We start from the raw sequence: 18,412 nt of genomic DNA, 5'->3' as shown, positions 1-18,412 counted from the left end.
GAATTACTGCAATTTCATATTTTTTTTAGGAAATCTGTTATGTTATAGTATTACTACTAAGTCATAGTATTTCTGCCAAATCATAGTCAGTAAGGGGCTGACTGTTTACTAATCGCATCAGTGTAAATAGGTCATCTCTTGTGTTGGAGTGCCCTCTTGTGGCGCCTTCTGGGTAGTGACTTAGTAAACGTGAACCCTGTAAGAAGTGGTATCAGACTGATTTGTAGTGGAGGAATTTGTTGCCAGTTTTCTTAATCTTTAATCTGTATGCATGTTGTAATGCATACCCTGTTCTTAATCATAGAAACCACACCATATCACCTCTCCACATCCTGTACCATCCATCTGACCGCCAATAAACTCCACCTGTGGTAATCTAATCCCTGGATGTCAGCCGAGGATAGTTACTATTGCAGCACCACCCAGCATTAAACTGACGTACACCATTCTGTACAATAGTATTTGTGCTAAAAAGTAGTATTTCTGCCAAATCATAGTATTACTGCTATTTCATACTATTTTTAAGCGAAATTACAGTGTTTCTGCAAAAACATGTTTGAGGGGTGGAAATATGTCCTCTCATTTTTCAAACTCTGAAAATGAAGCCGTTTCTTCTCTCGTCATATCTCCGCGACGGAGGTACAAAGAGCTATGTAAATCGCAGTCAAAGTACACCAAAGTCCACTGATTCACCCAGTGCAAGAATTATGCTTCTATCCCACCTAGTTTTTGAGTTACACGACGCTTTGTAACTCCAAAAAACGGCGTTTTTCACCTCTCACCGCGATCAAATTCTGACTGCTGATCACGCTGCTTTTTAAGACGCCCCGCCCCCTTTCCGGGTGGCACGATTGGTAATGACACGGCTCTTCAGACCAAAGGTCGTGGGTTCGATTCCACCTTGGCCCACATGTTTTTTTTAACTACAAATTTATACACTATCACAGACCGGTAATTCATATTGATAATTTATTATAATTCTGCAAAGTTTTATGATTTTAGCAGCTTTTCTAATATGGACCTTAGATTCTTGTTAACAGTCTATGGCAGAAATACATACAAGTACACAGCCTGATGAAGCAGACAGAAGCACTACATCTTATTGGTTCAGCATTTTCACCTCTTATCAGCACAAATCTCAGCCTCTTCTGCTGTTTTCATTGGAATTTTAAGCTTTTCCACCTTTTTTCAGTTACGTGAGAACCAGTTTGGCTCAATGAGTAGCTGAAAAATATCAGCCTCTTCTGCTGTTTTAGCAGGATTTCAGAGTTCAGCTTTTTCACTTGTTTTAAGCACAAATTTCAGTTTCTTTATCTCATTTCACAACAAAGTTCTTCCTCTTCACCTCTTTTCTGCTAATTTGAGCTTCTGCTCCACAGTGCACATTTTCCCTCTCATCATATCTTTGCTTGTGACCAGAACTCATTTGGCTCAGAGGGTAGGGCAGCTGCCGTGAGACCCGGTGGCAGAGGTTCGAATCCTACATCCTACACATGTTCCCTGCTTGCATGCGCTCTGCTTTCTTGACACTCTCCAGTGTGTCATTACACATACAGCCATCTTCAGCAAGCACTTCTGCTTATACACTTCTTTTCAGCTCATCTTTTTGCTTCTTTAACTCTTTTCAGCAGAAATTCTTCTGATTCACCTCTTTTCTGCCAAATATTTAGCCTTTTCACCTCTTATCAGCACAATTCTAAGCAGCTTCTGCTAATTTCACCAGAATTGTTAGTCTCTCCACCTCTTCTTTGTGCGAATGAGTTTGGTGCAATGAAAATTGAGCAAGTAGCAAGAAGTTGTTCAGACATGAAGAGAAGACTGCAAAACCTTCAGTGGCACACTGGAAGCCAAGTGCATAGCAACCATAACAACGCATGTATTTTGTGAAAAATCACAATTTTGCAACTGAAAACTTTAAAAGGCATAAAAGTAAAACGGTAAAAGATTTGAAAAAGCTGATTTATACCTGAATAGCCCAATAATTTGAGAACATTTTAAAGTTTGAATGGTTGTTCTACGTGAAAATATGAGGAAGTAGTTAAGTTTCAAAAACAAGCAAATTTTGGCAGAATTGCAGAAGTTTCCCATTCATTTCAATGGGACAAATCAAGCTTAATATTTTAAAAAGTATAATAGTGAAAAATACCAAAAGACATAGCCATCATGAGCAGAAATAGCAGAATAGTTTAAAATTTGAACGGTGAAAATCGGCTGAAAATTGTGGAAGTAGTTAAGTGCCAAAAAGTGTACGGAAGTCCCAAGAGGAACTCAATAGTGTGGATGCTTAAAGCATCCACACAATAAAGAGAAACAGGATCTCAATAGTGTGGATGCCCTTGAGGGAAGTTGTTCTGTGTCCTGTGTCCAGGAAAAGTATTGTAGACCTGCACCAGACTGGGAAGAGTGAATCTACAATAGGCAAGCAGCTTGGTGTGAAAAAAATCAACTGTGGGAGCAATCATCAGAAAATGGAAGACATACAAGACCACTGATAATCTCCCTCGATCTGGGGCTCCACGCAAGATCTCATCACGTGGGATCAAAATGATCATGAGAACGGTGAGCAAAGATCCCAGAACCACACGGGGGGACCTGGTGAATGACCTGCAGAGAGCTGGGACCAAAGTAACAAAGGTCACCATCAGTAACACACTACAACGGCAGGGAATCAAATCCCGCAGTGCCAGACGTGTTCCGCTGCTGAAGCCAGTGCATGTCCAGGCCCGTCTGAAGTTTGCCAGAGAGCACATGAATGATACAGCAGAGGATTGGGAGAATGTCATGTGGTCAGATGAAACCAAAGTAGAACTTTTTGGTATAAACTCAACTCGTCGTGTTTGGAGGAAGAAGAATACTGAGTTGCATCCCAAGAACACCATACCTACTGTGAAGCATGGGGGTGGAAACATCATGCTATGGGGCTGTTTTTCTGCCAAGGGGACAGGACGACTGATCCGTGTTAAGGACAGAATGAATGGGGCCATGTATCGTGAGATTTTGAGCCAAAACCTCCTTCCATCAGTGAGCACTTTGAAGATGAAACGAGGCTGGGTCTTCCAACATGACAATGATCCAAAACACACCGCCTGGGCAACAAAGGAGTGGCTCCGTAAGAAGCATTTGAAAGTCCTGGAGTGGCCTAGCCAGTCTCCAGACCTCAACCCCATAGAAAATCTGTGGCGGGAGTTGAAAGTCCGTGTTGCTCGGCGACAGCCCCAAAACATCACTGCTCTCGAGAAGATCTGCATGGAGGAATGGGCCAAAATACCAGCTACTGTGTGTGCAAACCTGGTAAAGACCTATAGTAAACGTTTGACCTCTGTTATTGCCAACAAAGGTTATGTTACAAAGTATTGAGTTGTATTTTTGTTATTGACCAAATACTTATTTTCCACCCTGATTTACGAATAAATTCTTTACAAATCCTACCATGTGGATTCATGCATTTTGTTTTTTTCACATTCTGTCTCTCACAGTTGAAGTGTACCTCTGGTGCAAATTACTGACCTCTGTCATCATTTTAAGTGGGGGAACTTGCACAATCGGTGGCTGACTAAATACTTTTTTGCCCCACTGTATGTGTCAGTGGATCTCCAACTTCCTAACTGGCAGACCACGGGCAGTAACGATGGGCGGACATGTCTCAGCCTCCACCACTCTCAGCACTGGAGCCCCCCAGGGTGTGTTCTGAGCCCCCTGCTGTACTCTCTGTACACATATGACTGTGTGGCCACTACCAGCTCCACCACCATCATCAAGTTTGCTGACGACACCGTCGTGGTGGGCCTGATCTCTGATAACAATGAGACGGCCTACCTGAAGGAGATTAGGAATCTGGAGAACTGGTGCCAGAGGAACAACCTCCTTCTAAACGTCAGTAAGACAAAGGAGCTGATAGTGGACTTCAGCACTAAGCAGGAGAGGAACTACCAGACCCCTGTCATCAACGAGTGCCCAGTGGAGAGAGTGGACAGCTTCAAATACCTCGGAATTCACATCACGCAGGACCTGTCATGGTCCTGTCACATCAACACCGTGGTGAAAAAGGCCCGTCAGCGTCTCTACCACCTCAGACGCTTGAGAGACTTCCAACTGCCCTCCAAGGTGCTCAGGAACTTTTACTCGTGCACCATAGAGAGCATCCTGACGGGAAACATCTTAACCTGGTTCGGGAACAGCACCATGCAAGACAGATGAGCTCTACAGAGGGTTGTGCGGTCAGCTGAGCGCACCATCCGCTCCGAGCTCCCTGACCTGCACTCAATCTACAGCAGGCGGTGCTGGACCAAGGCCAGGAAGATCGTGAAGGACCTCAGCCATCCCAACAACAGACTGTTCTCTCTGTTGAGGTCAGGAAAGCGATTCCGCTCCCTGAAGACCAACACAGAGAGACTGAGGAGGAGCTTCTTCCCGCAGGCGATACGGTCTCTCAATCACACCACCACACAGTACTGACCCACACATATAGTTCTTACACACACACTGGACATTCTGGACATTGTTTTCACTTCATCACTAAAATCACTTTAAGCATATTTGCACTGCACAAGACATAATGTGGATTGCACAACACTGGACATTATATTCTTCATTTCCAGTTAATACTTGTACAGCTGCTGTTATTGTGTATATATTTATTTATTTATTTATTTATATTTCTTCATACTTCTTATATAGTTCTATACTGTGTATTGTGTATTTTGTTGTACAGTTATTTTATTTTCAACTTTAATTTATATATTTTATCTTATTCTTTCCCAGTTAAATTTACCCTTCATTCTAATTTGTGTTGTTCAGTTATTTCATTTTTAACCTTAATTTTTTATATTTTATTCCTTCCTAGTTAAATTTACACTTTTTAATTTTTTAAAATTTATTTCCTATCTTATTCATAGCCTTTTCCTTTTTTGTCTTTAGGTCACAAGCAGTTGTCTAAGCATTTCACTGCATATCGTACTGTGTATGACTGTGTACGTGACAAATAAAAATTTGAATTTTGAATTTGAATTTGATATTGGTCTGATTTAGTCATCATTTATTAATAATGAAGCAGCAGCTGAGGTACAAACACGTAAACCGAAAAGTGCAGCGCTCACCCTGACAGTGCTGCAGGGAGCACTGCAAGTTTGCTGAATGAAACAGACGAAGAAGAGTGACTTTACTTCCTTGTTCACCCCACTCTCATCTCTCTCTTTCTGCAGCAAATCTGGACCAATGGGCAGTGAGCAGAGCTGCATCATATGACCTGTGCCTGGGTTACTCTGAAAAAGCGGAGCAGTGATGCAGCGGCTCTGCAGTGAAACAGAGACAGCTGGAGAAACACATCTGTGGCTGGATTAGGTTAATACCTGTAATGCTGCGTGAGATGAGCCCCAGTTCACGCAGTAAACCTGAGCATAACCATGGACTACCGGGCACACTGGACGGATTACTCACACTGGGACCTCTTTTTTTAAAAAAAAGAGTTTATGCCAGGCTGTGTTCACATGACTGCTGGGATCATGTGACCTGTGTTCACATCTGTAGATGTGCTTACGTTGTGTTATGTAATCCATCCATCAAGTTATCCATCCATCAACACGCCTGTCTTTCTGTCATGTGTCTTTTCCTTACCAACTTAGTTCTTTTGTAATCGAGTGAACACAGACACTGATTATCCAAGTTTCAGCTTTCCAGGTCTCGACTTAGTGCAGGGGTCGGGAACTCTAGGACTCAAGGGCCAGTGTCCTGCAGGTTTTAGATCTCACCCTGGGTCAGCACACCTGAATCAAGTGATTAGTTCATTACCAGGACTCTGGAGAACTTCAAGACATGTTTGCTGTATCCCAATTCAGGGTCTGCTGCCTCAAAGGCTGCATTTTAAGGCTGATTACGTCACAGTGACGAGACAGAGGCTGTCCCAATTCGAAGGTTGCTCAAAATGCGGCCCTCAAATGAGTCCTTATTTCCCTGAATTTTAAGGATGAGTTGGTGTATCCTTCAAACCTATCCCAGACTTTATAGCGCGGCGATGGGTGTGGATAATTTTGCAGAAAAAAAAGCGGACAGCTGAAGCGAGGCAGCCGAAGAGTAAACTTTTAAAAGTAAATACTGAATTGTGTCACTTATTTACGTGCAAACGTTTAATAACGAAGAACATTAAATCATTACTGTTGGCCACAGGTCGGCAAAGTTTCAAACATTAGCGATGTTAGTACCAACTTTGTTTTAAAGCCTTCACTTTAAAATATACGCCGTTCAATAGTCGACCTTAATCTTACAGAGAATCTGATGATTTTATGGATAATTAAAGTCAGTCATATATCCACAAACACAACAAGCTGAAAGTGAGTGATGCTGCTCGGTTTGCAGTCCTGAATATCACGGCACAAGCAGGATTCACTGCACTGTTAATGTTAGCTATGTTATATTGCTGCCTCTGTTCGGTGGTGTCGAGCCAAACGGACTTTAACGTGTGTTTGAACAAGCTGACGGTTCACTCGTTAAGCTGAAAGAAAGATGCTTTAATCACAGCAGTCACACATGTGTCCACTGCACCATCTGGAACTCTTCTTGTTTAGCACTCGTAATAACACAAACACTAAATCCTGCTTCTCTGGTGCTGTTGTGTAGCAGTGTGTACACCTGAGACTGTCACCTGTCTGTCTGTCCTGCACTCTCTCTCTGTTTCTTTCTCTCTCTTTTTTTTTCTCTTTTTTTTTTTTGCCTGTCCCATTTGGTTCTTTAGCCGTCAGAATTGTTGTCTGAAGACCAACAAGGAGACCCAATGGATTTATTTTGCCAAATGGATCATCATGGCATTGCCGTATTGGTCCATTTAATCGACCTTTGTTTTTATTATTTATTTTATTTTATTTTCACTTGTTACAGACGGGACAGACATGAGTGAGGGATAGGAAAGGGAGAAAGAAAGAGGAAGGAAAAGAAAAACAGAAGGGGAGAGGAACAGCGAGAAAGGGAAAAAAAATCTCCTGGATCACCTGTTGAGAGAGAAAGAATAGAAAACAAGCAAAAAAAAACATCGCATTAATCTAGCTAAGTGTAAACAGCAGTAAATACTAAATATTGAATGTTGTTGTGCAGCACGCAGGACAGACAGCGCACAATGTGCTTTGAAGTAGCAGCCAAGAAAGGTGTAATTTACGTCTATGAACAGTGAACACCCGTGTGCATACCTGTGTGGATCATGCTTGTATTCAAAAGGTTTCCCCATGTAATGGTCTGCTAGAGGATGTAGAGAGCAATAGCCCCGTCCCCCAGGGCATGAAGCAGGCATGGAGGAGATCCAGGCCCCAGACATCCAGAGGCCCCAGAGTGCGAGAGCCCAAGGAGGACCACCGGAGGGGCATCCGTGCCACCCTCATGGGAAGGGCTGAGGATCCCCAGACGAGGGGTCACCCAGTAGCCACCGAGCAGAAGCTAGAGGGGGCTGCACCGGCGTGCCCGCTGGCTCTGCCGGCAGCCAGCTGTGCCAGAGTGAACCGAGTCGCAGACCCAGAGGCCGGAGGCCCGAGGGCCCCCCTTTGCCCGGAAGAGGCCTGACCGAGCAACGGGCACCAGGCCCCGCCAAGTAGCCACCGGGAGTGAGCCGGTACATACCTGAGTGGCCAGCCCCGGACACCAAGAACCACCAATGCACCGGCCCCTGAGGGCATCAGTCACCGGCAGGGAGTGTGGTGAGGGGAGATAGGCCTCCACACTGTTCCCTGTTTGTGAAGGACTGCTAGGAAAGTTTAACATAACTGTCTGTCCTGAATCAGTCTTATTAGGTAATGTTCAAATAATGTGATCATCCCAGTGTTTTCAGTGTGGGAGAAAGTACTCAGGGCCTTCAGGTTACACACCATGAAAGGCAGAAACAAGTTTAATGTTCAGAAACCTAAAGTCTGTATCAGCAGCAGAATGGAGCTAAAATAAATGTTGGTTTCAGTTCTATGAAGCTTTGAGTATTTTGGATCAGTAGCTGCTGTGTTTGTTGCATCATGTTGCTGTAATTGTTTATATGCTTTATATATTCTGAGCTAAGTTGATCTATAGTGTTACATCATATTCTGTAAGGATGTTATGCGTTTGTAGTAGGGCTGCACGATTAATCGTTAGAAAATCGCGATCTCGATTCATACTTATGTGCGATCTCATTTCCAAATGACAACGATTTAAAAAAAAAAAAAAAAAAAAAGACAACGACGACGATTGTACCGCATTTTGATCCGGGACGTACTCTGCATGAAAACAAGCGCTCACTCTTCCTGCTCAACAAATGACAAGGGCGGAGCCTTATACCACGTGATACAGAAGCTGTGCCGTGTGATGCTAAAATTAGCAGGGAAAAAACAACGGAGAGCACGTCAGGGATGACGAGAAAGTGACAGGAGAAAATCCGTCCCGGTCAACCACCCAAACATCAATAGCGGGAACCTTATACAGCGCTTCCCTATACCCGTCGAACTCCCGCAGGCACAAAGAAATTACGGAGGCTATCACTTATCACCTGACCAAAGATATGGCTCCCATCAACACTGTGCAAAACGAGGGATTCAGGAAAATGATCAACACCCTAGACAAACGCTACACAGTGCCGTCCCGCAACTATTTTTTCTATTGTTGCACTACCTGCTCTATACACGCAGTGTCGAGCAATGGTGGAGACGGAATTTCAAGCAGTACAACATTTTGCAGCAACAACAAAACGTGAGACATTTGTTGTTTTTATGTTTATTTATTGTTTTTATGTTCAGTCTCAACTGTTACGAAGTTGATGTGCAGTTAATATGTGCAATAAATATTTATACTGGAAAAGAAAATTGTGAGAGAATCGTGATCTCAATTCTAAGCCAAAAAATCATGATTCTCATTTTATGCAAAATCGTGCAGCCCTAGTTTGTAGACTTTCTGCCCAGTTTGACCCATTTAGCAGAAGTCAGCCTGTTTAAGGCTCTGATGTCTATTCTGTATGACTTAAAGCAGTTATGACATGGTCTGATTTTCTCACCCAATAAAGGAATATTTCATATATCCGTCTACTCTTCATTCTATCAGAAACAGTTATCACAGCTCGTACATTTTCTTTTTACACATATATGTAAGCATTGAGACAAATTTAGTAATGCCAACAAATTAAACGAACAATATTTGTCTCTTATATATGATACATCTATATATACACTGTCAAAGATACTTGAGTGTCTTTGAATGAAGATTTAAGGTGATAGGACATATAAATAACTGCAACTTGAATCTTTACTGAAGCTCAGTATTTGACACAGAGTTCACTCGCATGAATTTCACTCACATGTGCTGTCCCAGTGTACCTGCACATGTGATGTGACAATAGAAGTGATTTGATTTGAGAGTTCAAACTCACTGCTGTAATAACTAATAATGATTAATATAATAACTATTATATTGGCCATATCATATTTACACTGACTTTAGTCTCATGAACAACATTAGCTAACTGTTATTTACTAACTAATCTTATATGACTGTTCAGTACAGATATGAAGCCCAACAATCATGTTTTAGTCCTGTGGTCTCAGCCTCAGATACTTATTAAATCACACAAAGCTCGTGTGGAAAAAAAACAAACAAGCAAAATATGTTCTTCTTCATTTCTGTCAACCACACGTTTCCAGCTATCATGGTTGCTAGGCAAGCTGGGCAGCGCGACGGAGGCTAGACCGTCCCATTTCACAAGCCTCACACTTCCAGCCTTAGCGGTCTTTGAGTACGCGGCCCTTGAGGAGCGTTGAGGCTGCGTACTTTAAGGCTGCAGACCCTGAATTGGGATACAGCCATGCTGAGGAGGTCATTTAGTCATTTAAATCAGCTGTGTTGGATCAAGTGCACATCTAACACTCCACACCAGTTGGTGGCGGTAATGCACCATCTTGCTGTTTGCCAACCGCCAATAAACCCTACACAGATTCAGATTCAGAAGAAGAAGGACACATCTAAAACCTGCAGGACACCAGCTCTCGAGTTCCCCACCCCTGACTTAGGGTCTTGTCTCTCAGTCTCGGCATCAGTCAGGGGGCTGAAATAACCACGACTGCAGTTGTCATCACATCACAAACTTCTGGCCACTTCAGATTTAGCAGTGTGCACGTAGTGGCACATTTAAGATCTAGTTTAAAGGGCTAACAGGATGAACTGGGACTCAGGTCTGAACTCTCGTCCCGTCTGAAGACCGAGGGTTACCCAAACAACACAAGCAGACAGGTTCAAACCTTCATCTTTCATTCCATGGATACAGGCAGGTAGAACAGAGTGTGGCCTGCAGATGAAACCACAGGTGAAAAGGGAAATAAGAGGTCACACACACACAGCTGACTTTTGTTGTTTATGATGATGGTTCAGCAGGGTCAGTCGATCTGACTGCTTTTACATTCAACTTTCAGACCAGAGACAGAAAACATCAAAATCACGTCAGCTGACTGCCAGGTCACACGACCTGTCTGAGAAAATCTGCATTACACAGCTCTGTTAATGGGACTATGTTTACAGGAAGTTAAAATGTCAGATTTTCATCCCTAACCTCCTGGAGGAGGAGATCTTCCACTCAACATTCAATAATATTGATTCTGATCAATAAATACACTTTGGGCTCTGATGAGCTGAATAAATACAATAACAAGTTATTTTCAAAGACGATTTCATCTGCACAACCACATGAAGTGAAACACCTGGAACCTTTCCTGCATCCCTGTCTCTCAGTGAGTAACTTCAGTCCAGCTAAAGTAAAGGAAGGAAACGAGTTGAAGCAGCTTGCTGATCAGCACAGGACAGTTTCAGAGCTGAGACGATCACCAATTGTCCTGCTGATCAACGTCCAATGATTTAAAAAAAAACAAAAAAACCTGCAGTTCATGAACCACAAACATCTCCCTGTGCACTCCATCTACGATGAGTCAGACATAATAAAAAATGAGTCGTTTTAAAGCTCTATGTCTGCCCCCTCCAGCTTTTCTGACTCTATCAAAAGAAAATAGATGGTTTTCTTTCTGGTTGGAACTCACTCGTGCACACACCTGTGCAGGTACAGGGCGTACAGCATCACTGCCTCTGTCCTTATAAAACTAAGTGATACTATTTCATTAACACATTAAAACTCCAGATTTAATCATTATGCATCACCACATGCTAACCTGCATGTTTGTAGGGGTTGTCACCTGTTACCCCAACTCTAACCAGCGGACCGCCTCAGACGGGCAGCATTCAGGTCAGTCCCATTAAAAAAAAACAATACATGGTTTGTTTTTTAAAGAATGGCAGAACCCAGAAACACCCACCCACCCCCCAAAAAAACCCCACCAACTCAGAAACGAAACCTCAGAACAGAACCAAAACCAGCGTTGACCTGGACATGCTGCTGTCACGTGTGATGCTTTCTGTCCCTACCCCCAAATTGTGCAACTAAACAAAATAAGGCTTGAGATGGTAGGGTTGCCATGGTAACTTGTCTACAAGCTTGATTGACATCATGCAGTTAAAGTGAGCTAGTGTCTGTAAAACTTTTGGCATCGCGCCTGCCGCTTGTCAGTCGCCGCGCTAACAGCGGTTTACATTCAGACCCTGGCGGGTCAATGGTTGCTGGGCAAGTCTCTGTAACAAACACTGCCGATCTCCTCTCTCTGTTAGCGGTCCAGATCATCCAGCTTGCCTTCTTCATCGTCTTCATTCGGCCCCTCCTTCTCTTGCTGCTGCTGCTCCTCAGGTTTCTCTTTGACGTCCTCCTTCTTCTCCATCTTTTCCTCCTGCCCCTCTTTCAACTCCTCCTTCTGCTGTTTCCCATCTTTCTCCGCTTCCCTCGCTCTTGATGTGCCCTGCTTCTTCAGGTCCTGAAACACCTCGGTGAAGAAGTGTGGATCAGCGTTGATTCGCAGCATGTTGCCGCTAAGGCGCTCGATCAGCTCTAGCGCTCGATCCCAGAATGCATCACGACTGGACTCCACTAGGAAAGGCTTCAGGGGGTAGGAGATCTCGTTGCCCAAGTAGGAGTAGGCCAGATAGAGACAGGTGAGGAATGTGGCGTGGAGCTCGTGCTCTGAAGCAGTATCCTCATCCACCACGTCCCTGCACAGCAGGTACACAAACACCAGGCTGGCCGGACTGATGAAGCACTGGTCCTGCAGGGGGACAACCGAGAGTGGACTTTACAACCAGTCTTAGAGTCATCCACCCATCCATCCTCCCATCTGTCCACCCATACGTCCACACATGCATCCACACGTCCATCCACCCACTCATCCACACATCCATGCACACATCTGTCCACTCATCCAACCACACATCTATCCACTCATTCATCCACACATCTGTCCACACATTTGTCCACTCATCCATCCACACGTCCATCCACACTCACACAGAGCTGTTTTACACTCACTATAGTGGTCTTTCTTTTTTTTTTTTCTTTTTTTTTTTTTTTGCCTGTCCCGTTTGGCTCTTTTGCCATCAGAATTTTTGTCTAAAGGCAAAGAAAGATGCCCAACGGATTTACTTTACCAAATTGACCATCCCAGCCTTGCCGTAATGGTCCATTTGATTCACCTTTTATTGTTCATTTTATTTTCACTTATTGAATACGGGACAGACTTGACTGGGGGAAAGAAGGGGAGAAAGAAAGAGGGAAAGAGAAACAGCTGAGAAGAGGGACAGGGGAGAAGGGCAAAAGACAAAAACCAACAGAATGAGCAGAAAAAAAAAAGAAGAAAAAAAAATGCATATATCGATCACCTGGGTCACCTGCTGAGAAAGAAAAAAGAACACAAGCAGAAGAGAACAAGAGTAATAGAATAAACAACATCACAATGATATATGGGAATATGACAGTAAATACTAAATATTAAACATTATTGTGCAGCACATAAGATCAACAGAACACAGTGTGCTTTGAGGTAGGAGCCAAAAAGGGTGTCGTTTGTGGGTGTGATCACCCGTGTGTACACCTGTGAGCATGGACGCGCTTGTTTTTGTTTTGTTTTTTTTAAAGGTTCCTTCATGTAATGATCTGCTAGAGGGTGTGGGGGGGCCACAGCCCCGTCCTCCAGGGCATGAAGCAGGTATGGAGGAGATCAAAACTCCAGACATCCAGAGGCCCCCAGAACACAAGAGACCAAGGAAGACCAACAGAGGGGCAGCCGCGCCACTGTCCCAGAAAGAGCTGAGGAGAGTCCCAGATGAGGGCTCACTCAGCAGCCGCGGAGCAGAAGCCAGGGGGAGTTGCAGTGACGCGCCCGTGAGCTCCGCCGCCAGCCAGCCGTGCCTGAGTGACCGAGCCCCAGGCCGAGAGGCCGGGGGCACCCCACCTCCGAAGTGGCCCGAGCGAGCCCCAGGCCCCAGGCCCCAATAAGCAGCCGCCAAGGAGTGAGCCGGTGTGTACCTGGACGCCCATCCCCGGACACAAAGAACCACCAACGCACCGATGTCTGAGGGAGTCCGCCACTGGCAGGGAAGTGGTGGTAGGGGGAGATAGGCCTCCAAACCTTGGAGGGCCTAAGATGTCCCCAGAGAGGTGGCGCCTGACACCCAACCTGACATATAGACACAGAAATACAGGCACACACATATACAAACATCCATTCCCACCCTCATGCTCTCATATGCACTTACGCCACACTCAAACAACGTGGAGACAGACATAAAGAGACGCTGTACACACAATCACACTCCCCAAGCGTACTCTACAAACTGGGGGAACTGCACCCAGACCCAGGTGGTGTTACCCTTTTCCCTGCGGTGGGGGGAGGCAGACCGCCCCGACTCCTCAGCAGCAGGAAGGCCCCACACTCCAGACCGCAGTCGGACAGCCAACTCCTCCTCCTAGCCCCCCCGCTCCAGCAGGTCGCAGAGAATGGGGGTGAGAGAAGACTCCAAACCTCCCTCCACCCGCTCATTGTAGTGTTGATGCATGTGTGTTCTAAGGTGCATTTAAAACCCAGGAGGGCATGGAGCTACCTGCCAGAGAGCAGCAGGTAAGCGCATGGTCCCTCCTGCTAGCCCTCAATGTCTACGTGTATTCAAAATTGAGAGGTGGGCAACGACGCCAGGGGTGGGGTGTACACCCTGATGGTACTTTGGATTCCGTGTATCGTGCCCACCCCCAAGATCCTATATGTATGTGTAATGAGAGTGTGAGTAATGTGAATGTCTAAGTTGTGGGATAAAATTGAGGCAGAGGCAGCCAGAAGGGGACGGGGGGGGGGGGGGGGGGTAGCCTCCCCTGCACCCTGGTGACATACCCCTACTCCAAGGTCCTGCATGTGTGGGTGGTTGTGGTGGAGCGGGAAGAGGGAGGCAGCTGGAGATGGGGAGGGAAGGAAGGGAGGGGCAAGTGACCCCTCCCTGGGGCCAGCTCCCCTGCTGACCCCTGTAGGCACCCCCATACTCCGCGATCCACCAGGGAAAGGGGGCCCAGGCCCATCCAGACCGGGGCCCAGAGCAGCAGCGCCTCCCGGCCCCACAGAGCCCGGGACAGTCCACCCAACCCCACCACAGAGAAAACTGCACCCACCCCACCATCCACTCTTCTTCCAGACTACATAAGACAATAAACACCCAGGCTGAGATCTTCTTCCACCTCTCCTGTATCTCCCCCTCCTGCAGAGAGAGCCCCTGAGGAGAGGAAAGCTCCTGCAAGATGTGACAATCTTCCCCACCAGTTGAAGAGCCCCCCAGGTGGCTCGATGCACCGGCGGCACCCTGCTCCAGGGCTGGGCCCCCATGCACCCACCCGCCCACAACCCCAGCAACACACCAACCAGGACCCAAGCCCCCGAGGCCCGGCCCAGGCCCCAGCCCAGAGACGGAGCGCCCCCAGAACCTCACGCCCATCCCGGACCCACTATAGTGGTCTTTCTGAGGACGGTACAATGCCCAAGGACACGTTTCAAAATGTGGACTGATCTCAATCAAACAATCAGCCTTCCATTTAGCAGACAACATGCTCTATCACCTGGCCAACGCCAGCCAATGACAGGGCAATGAAGGGACAACAGTACTAGTACTACAGAAAGAGCAGCTGAACTAATAGGTGAATTATTCTGGATTAATATCATTGTTATCTATTAGTTCACGTTTACGTGCTACTGTGAGGTGACCTTGAGGGTCTGAAAGGCGCCTATAAATAAAATGTATTATTATTATTATTATTATTATAGTTCGTAGTGTCACAACACTTCCACCGATGATGACTGACCAATAGCAGAAGACATCCAAGTGACATCATTATGAAGCTTATGCCTAAGTTCAATAAGCATACACCTGCTTTCCTGGGTGTTAGGCTCTTTTTCTTTTCTATGCATCATTATCAGTTCCCATGCTGTCAATCTCAGTACTGACATGGTTAGTCCAATCATTTTATCGCCCGCCATCTTTGAGCCAATCAGCCCCCAATTTGCATAGATTCAATCTATACTCTCAGTCATTCTCCCTTTCAGACTCTCATTTGTACATCCCACCTCCATCCCATCTCCACCTCATAGACACCTCAATTGGAGCCCCATCCAAACCAGTGTCTAGACTCCCAGGAGTCCTGTTCTAAATCCTATCACCACTGGTAGTCCACTTTGACATGACGGGTCATCAGAGTCTAATGGCAGAATACATTTAAAATAATATAATTTCTCTATCTCAGTGAATTACATTCAATTCATCCAAGTGATCTCTCCTTATTAAAATTACATCATTAACCCCTTAAAAGCAGACGGCTGCAAACTGAAGATTAAACAACCCAGTTCAGACTTGATGCTGGAAAGTCGAATTTCCCAGAGGAACCCACCCGAGGGATTAATAAAGTTCTATCTTATCTTATCTTGGAAGTAAGAGGAGGACTGATTTGTTCATGTAGTTATTCGTCCACCCGTCTTCCTTCATTCTGACTGCCACTGCAAATTTCTGGAGAAGGGATTTGAAAGAGATCAAGGCTTCAGAGACTCATGTCTCAGAACTGCCACCAACCATCGATCTCCCTGAAGTCTGATGTTCTCTTGAGACAATAATCGAGCCCACAGAAACTGAGGAGGCCAATCAAACCAAGCCTAACCCAACCAAACCAACCTAAACCAAACAAAGCCAAACTGAACCAAACCAAACCAAGCAGAACCAAACCAAGCCAAACAAAACCAAACATGCTCCTCCAGTTTTCAGCTGTGCTAACATGACCTGAATGTAACGTTTTATCATTTTTAACATGCAACGCCCAAACATCGATGCTGAGGTTAATTTTCAGCAGCAGTTTGTAAACACAGCAACAACCTACAGTAACATGACATGTTTATTAAATACCACAGTAGATATGAAATAAAAACATACAACATGAAGTTAAAGTGCACACACACACAAACACAGACACACACACACGTTTCCACCGACAGTGCTCTGTGTGGAGCAGTCTGTTACTTTCAGTCTGTAGCATGTCTGAAACCTTCATATCTCTCTAATATACAGTTTGTCTTCCTTTGGAAATAAGCCACTCAGCTGTCACCACTGTAAACACCGTGACTGGCCAGAGGAGTTACAAGCCCTGCCCCTTTCATGTAAGCACACATGTTAAACCCTGAGGTTAAGGTAAATGAATGCAGATAACAGCTCTGGACAGGTGAGACTAGCACAGACACACAGATGGGCTCTCACCTGCCAACCCTGAACGAGCAACGCTCGGTCCACGTTTCTGAACCACAGAACGATCTGATTGGATGAGAGCTCCTTCAGTTTGACACAGCGGCGACACATGAAGTCGGAGAGACAGCGTAGGAGCTCACCTGTGGACGCCTGCAGAGAAGACAAGGAAACAAGGAGCGAGGAGAGGAAGCTTTTTGTTGTAACACAGGAAGTAGAACAAAGTGTTTGGGTTTCTGTAGAACCTGAGGTTCTGTTGAAGGTTCTGTAGGTGGAACCTGTCCTCTGGGTGGATGTGTGTGGTGCCCTCTGATGTTTTAAACTTTATAATCAGATGGGAGTTTTTTTCCTCCGGGTTTTTTAGACTGAAAACTGTCTTTGAACCACCTCAGACCCTTAACAATAAAACTGTATTCACCACAGAGTTTCTAGTTATTATTAATTTCAGAATAATTCTTCTTACACCCCCATTTTATCAAAATCTTATTTTATGAATGAATTTATATTAATTATTTTACATCTATTATTCCTGATTCCTTTGTTAGGTTTCACGGCTTCTCCATTTTTATTATTTAGCATCACGTTTTTCTGCCTTCACTGTTCCTAATGTTCTGACCTTCAAGCGCATGCACTTACTGTCTGTCTGTCTACGTGTCTCTGATTAAAAACCAGCTGATGACCTCTGCCAACACACATGAGCACCCCTCACTGACTCACCCACCTGAACCACCACCCTCCGTGGGGACACGAGCGGCTCGGGCCAGGCCTGTCTCTGGTTCTGGTCTGGGACCGTGGGCACGGGCACCGGGATGGGTCCGTGTTTGTGTCCGGGCTTCGCTACTCTGGGCTCGCGGCGCTCCTGCTGCACGTGCCTGGGCTCGGACACTGCGGGCTTCACTTTCTTCCCTCCCTTCCTCTTCGCTCGCGCGGCCACGAGCCGTTTCTTCCAGCTGAGCGCGTGCAGGAGCACCGGGTGCCTCTTCTTCTTCCTTGTTCCGTCCTTCTCCTCCTCCTCCAGTGGCTTCTTTACCGCGAGCTCCTCCGGGCCCCGAGCGGCTTTCCGTGAGCCCGGAGACAGAGACAGCACCGTTCCCATGACGACAACCAGATGGAGGCGAGAGGCACTGCAGCAACAGAGGAGGAGGAGGAGGGAGGAAAAGGAACAAGGAGGGGATGAGAAAGAGAGAAGAGGAGAGAGAAAGCCCATCCGTCTGTCTGTCTCACCTGTCCGCGTGTGGTGCAGGCTGGCGTGCAGGGCTTACGTTTTAGTCTCTGATCCGTTGTTTTTACAACAAAGAAACAGATGCAGTCACCCACAATGCACTTGGAGAGACAAGCAGCTGCGAGGCATCTATTGCAACACCTGGATACACCTGGAGAGGTGGAGAAAGTAAACTGACATACTGTGTACAAATACACACTGAGGTACACAAACAGAAGTACTGATCCACATGTTTTTGGCTCATCTGTGATCTGCAGTTCAAACCCCACTTCCTGTGGATGTTTCACAATAAAAGCCTCTCAGAAGAGACAAGCTGCAAGGCTTTTATTGTGCAGGAAACCAAAGCCGGAACCTTACACTATAAAATGTCGGAGATCATGAGCTTGTCAGATTAAAGGCAGATTCATCCTGTGTGACGGTTCAGCTGTTTGATTGCTCGGTGGAGCTTTTATTAGTACAGATTCAGAATCAGCTTTATTGATCTCTATTACCACAAACACACTAATCAGACCTCTCAGTTTGACCTGCAGTTTTCTCAGTGTCCTCCAGAGGGAGCTGTCCTGTTGCTGA

At 45.6% G+C, this 18,412-nt stretch overlaps 1 protein-coding gene across 3 annotated transcripts; it reads right to left on the bottom strand.

Moving 5' to 3' along the window:
* Positions 1–10,329: 10,329 nt before the first annotated feature.
* Positions 10,330–18,090, bottom strand: LOC113037425 (cyclin-dependent kinase 5 activator 1-like). 3 transcript variants are annotated; one of them, XM_026194468.2, is made up of 4 exons: positions 17,845–18,089; positions 17,342–17,744; positions 16,636–16,773; positions 10,330–12,128 (listed from the first exon to the last, which is right to left on the bottom strand). In XM_026194468.2, the coding sequence occupies exons 2-4, from the start codon at positions 17,714–17,716 to the stop codon at positions 11,637–11,639; spliced, it is 1,005 nt and encodes a 334-aa protein (XP_026050253.1). In that variant the 5' UTR covers positions 17,717–17,744; positions 17,845–18,089; the 3' UTR covers positions 10,330–11,636. The 3 variants fall into 3 exon arrangements, with proteins under 3 accessions (XP_026050253.1, XP_026050254.1, XP_080145508.1); XM_026194469.2 differs by having other exon boundaries at positions 17,883–18,089; XM_080289382.1 differs by having other exon boundaries at positions 17,342–18,090.
* Between the last annotated feature and the right edge of the window lie 322 nt (positions 18,091–18,412).

This window comes from Astatotilapia calliptera, chromosome 15 (genome assembly GCF_964374335.1).
Source record: "Astatotilapia calliptera chromosome 15, fAstCal68.1, whole genome shotgun sequence".
NCBI classification, from domain to species: Eukaryota; Metazoa; Chordata; class Actinopteri; order Cichliformes; family Cichlidae; genus Astatotilapia; species Astatotilapia calliptera.
This window is presented reverse-complemented; position numbering and strand designations above follow the sequence as displayed.

What these genes read in the sequence shown, in the direction of transcription:
- LOC113037425 (XM_080289382.1), bottom strand. Translation starts at nt 17,827, where the DNA reads ATGGGCTTTCTCTCTCCTCTTCTCTCTTTCTCATCCCCTCCTTGTTCC. An exon ending in CACGGAGGGTGGTGGTTCAG is followed by an intron (nt 16,774 to 17,341) that starts GTGGGTGAGTCA and finishes TCTTCTCTGCAG; the next exon opens with GCGTCCACAGGTGAGCTCCT. An exon ending in TGCTCGTTCAGGGTTGGCAG is followed by an intron (nt 12,129 to 16,635) that starts GTGAGAGCCCAT and finishes GTCCCCCTGCAG; the next exon opens with GACCAGTGCTTCATCAGTCC.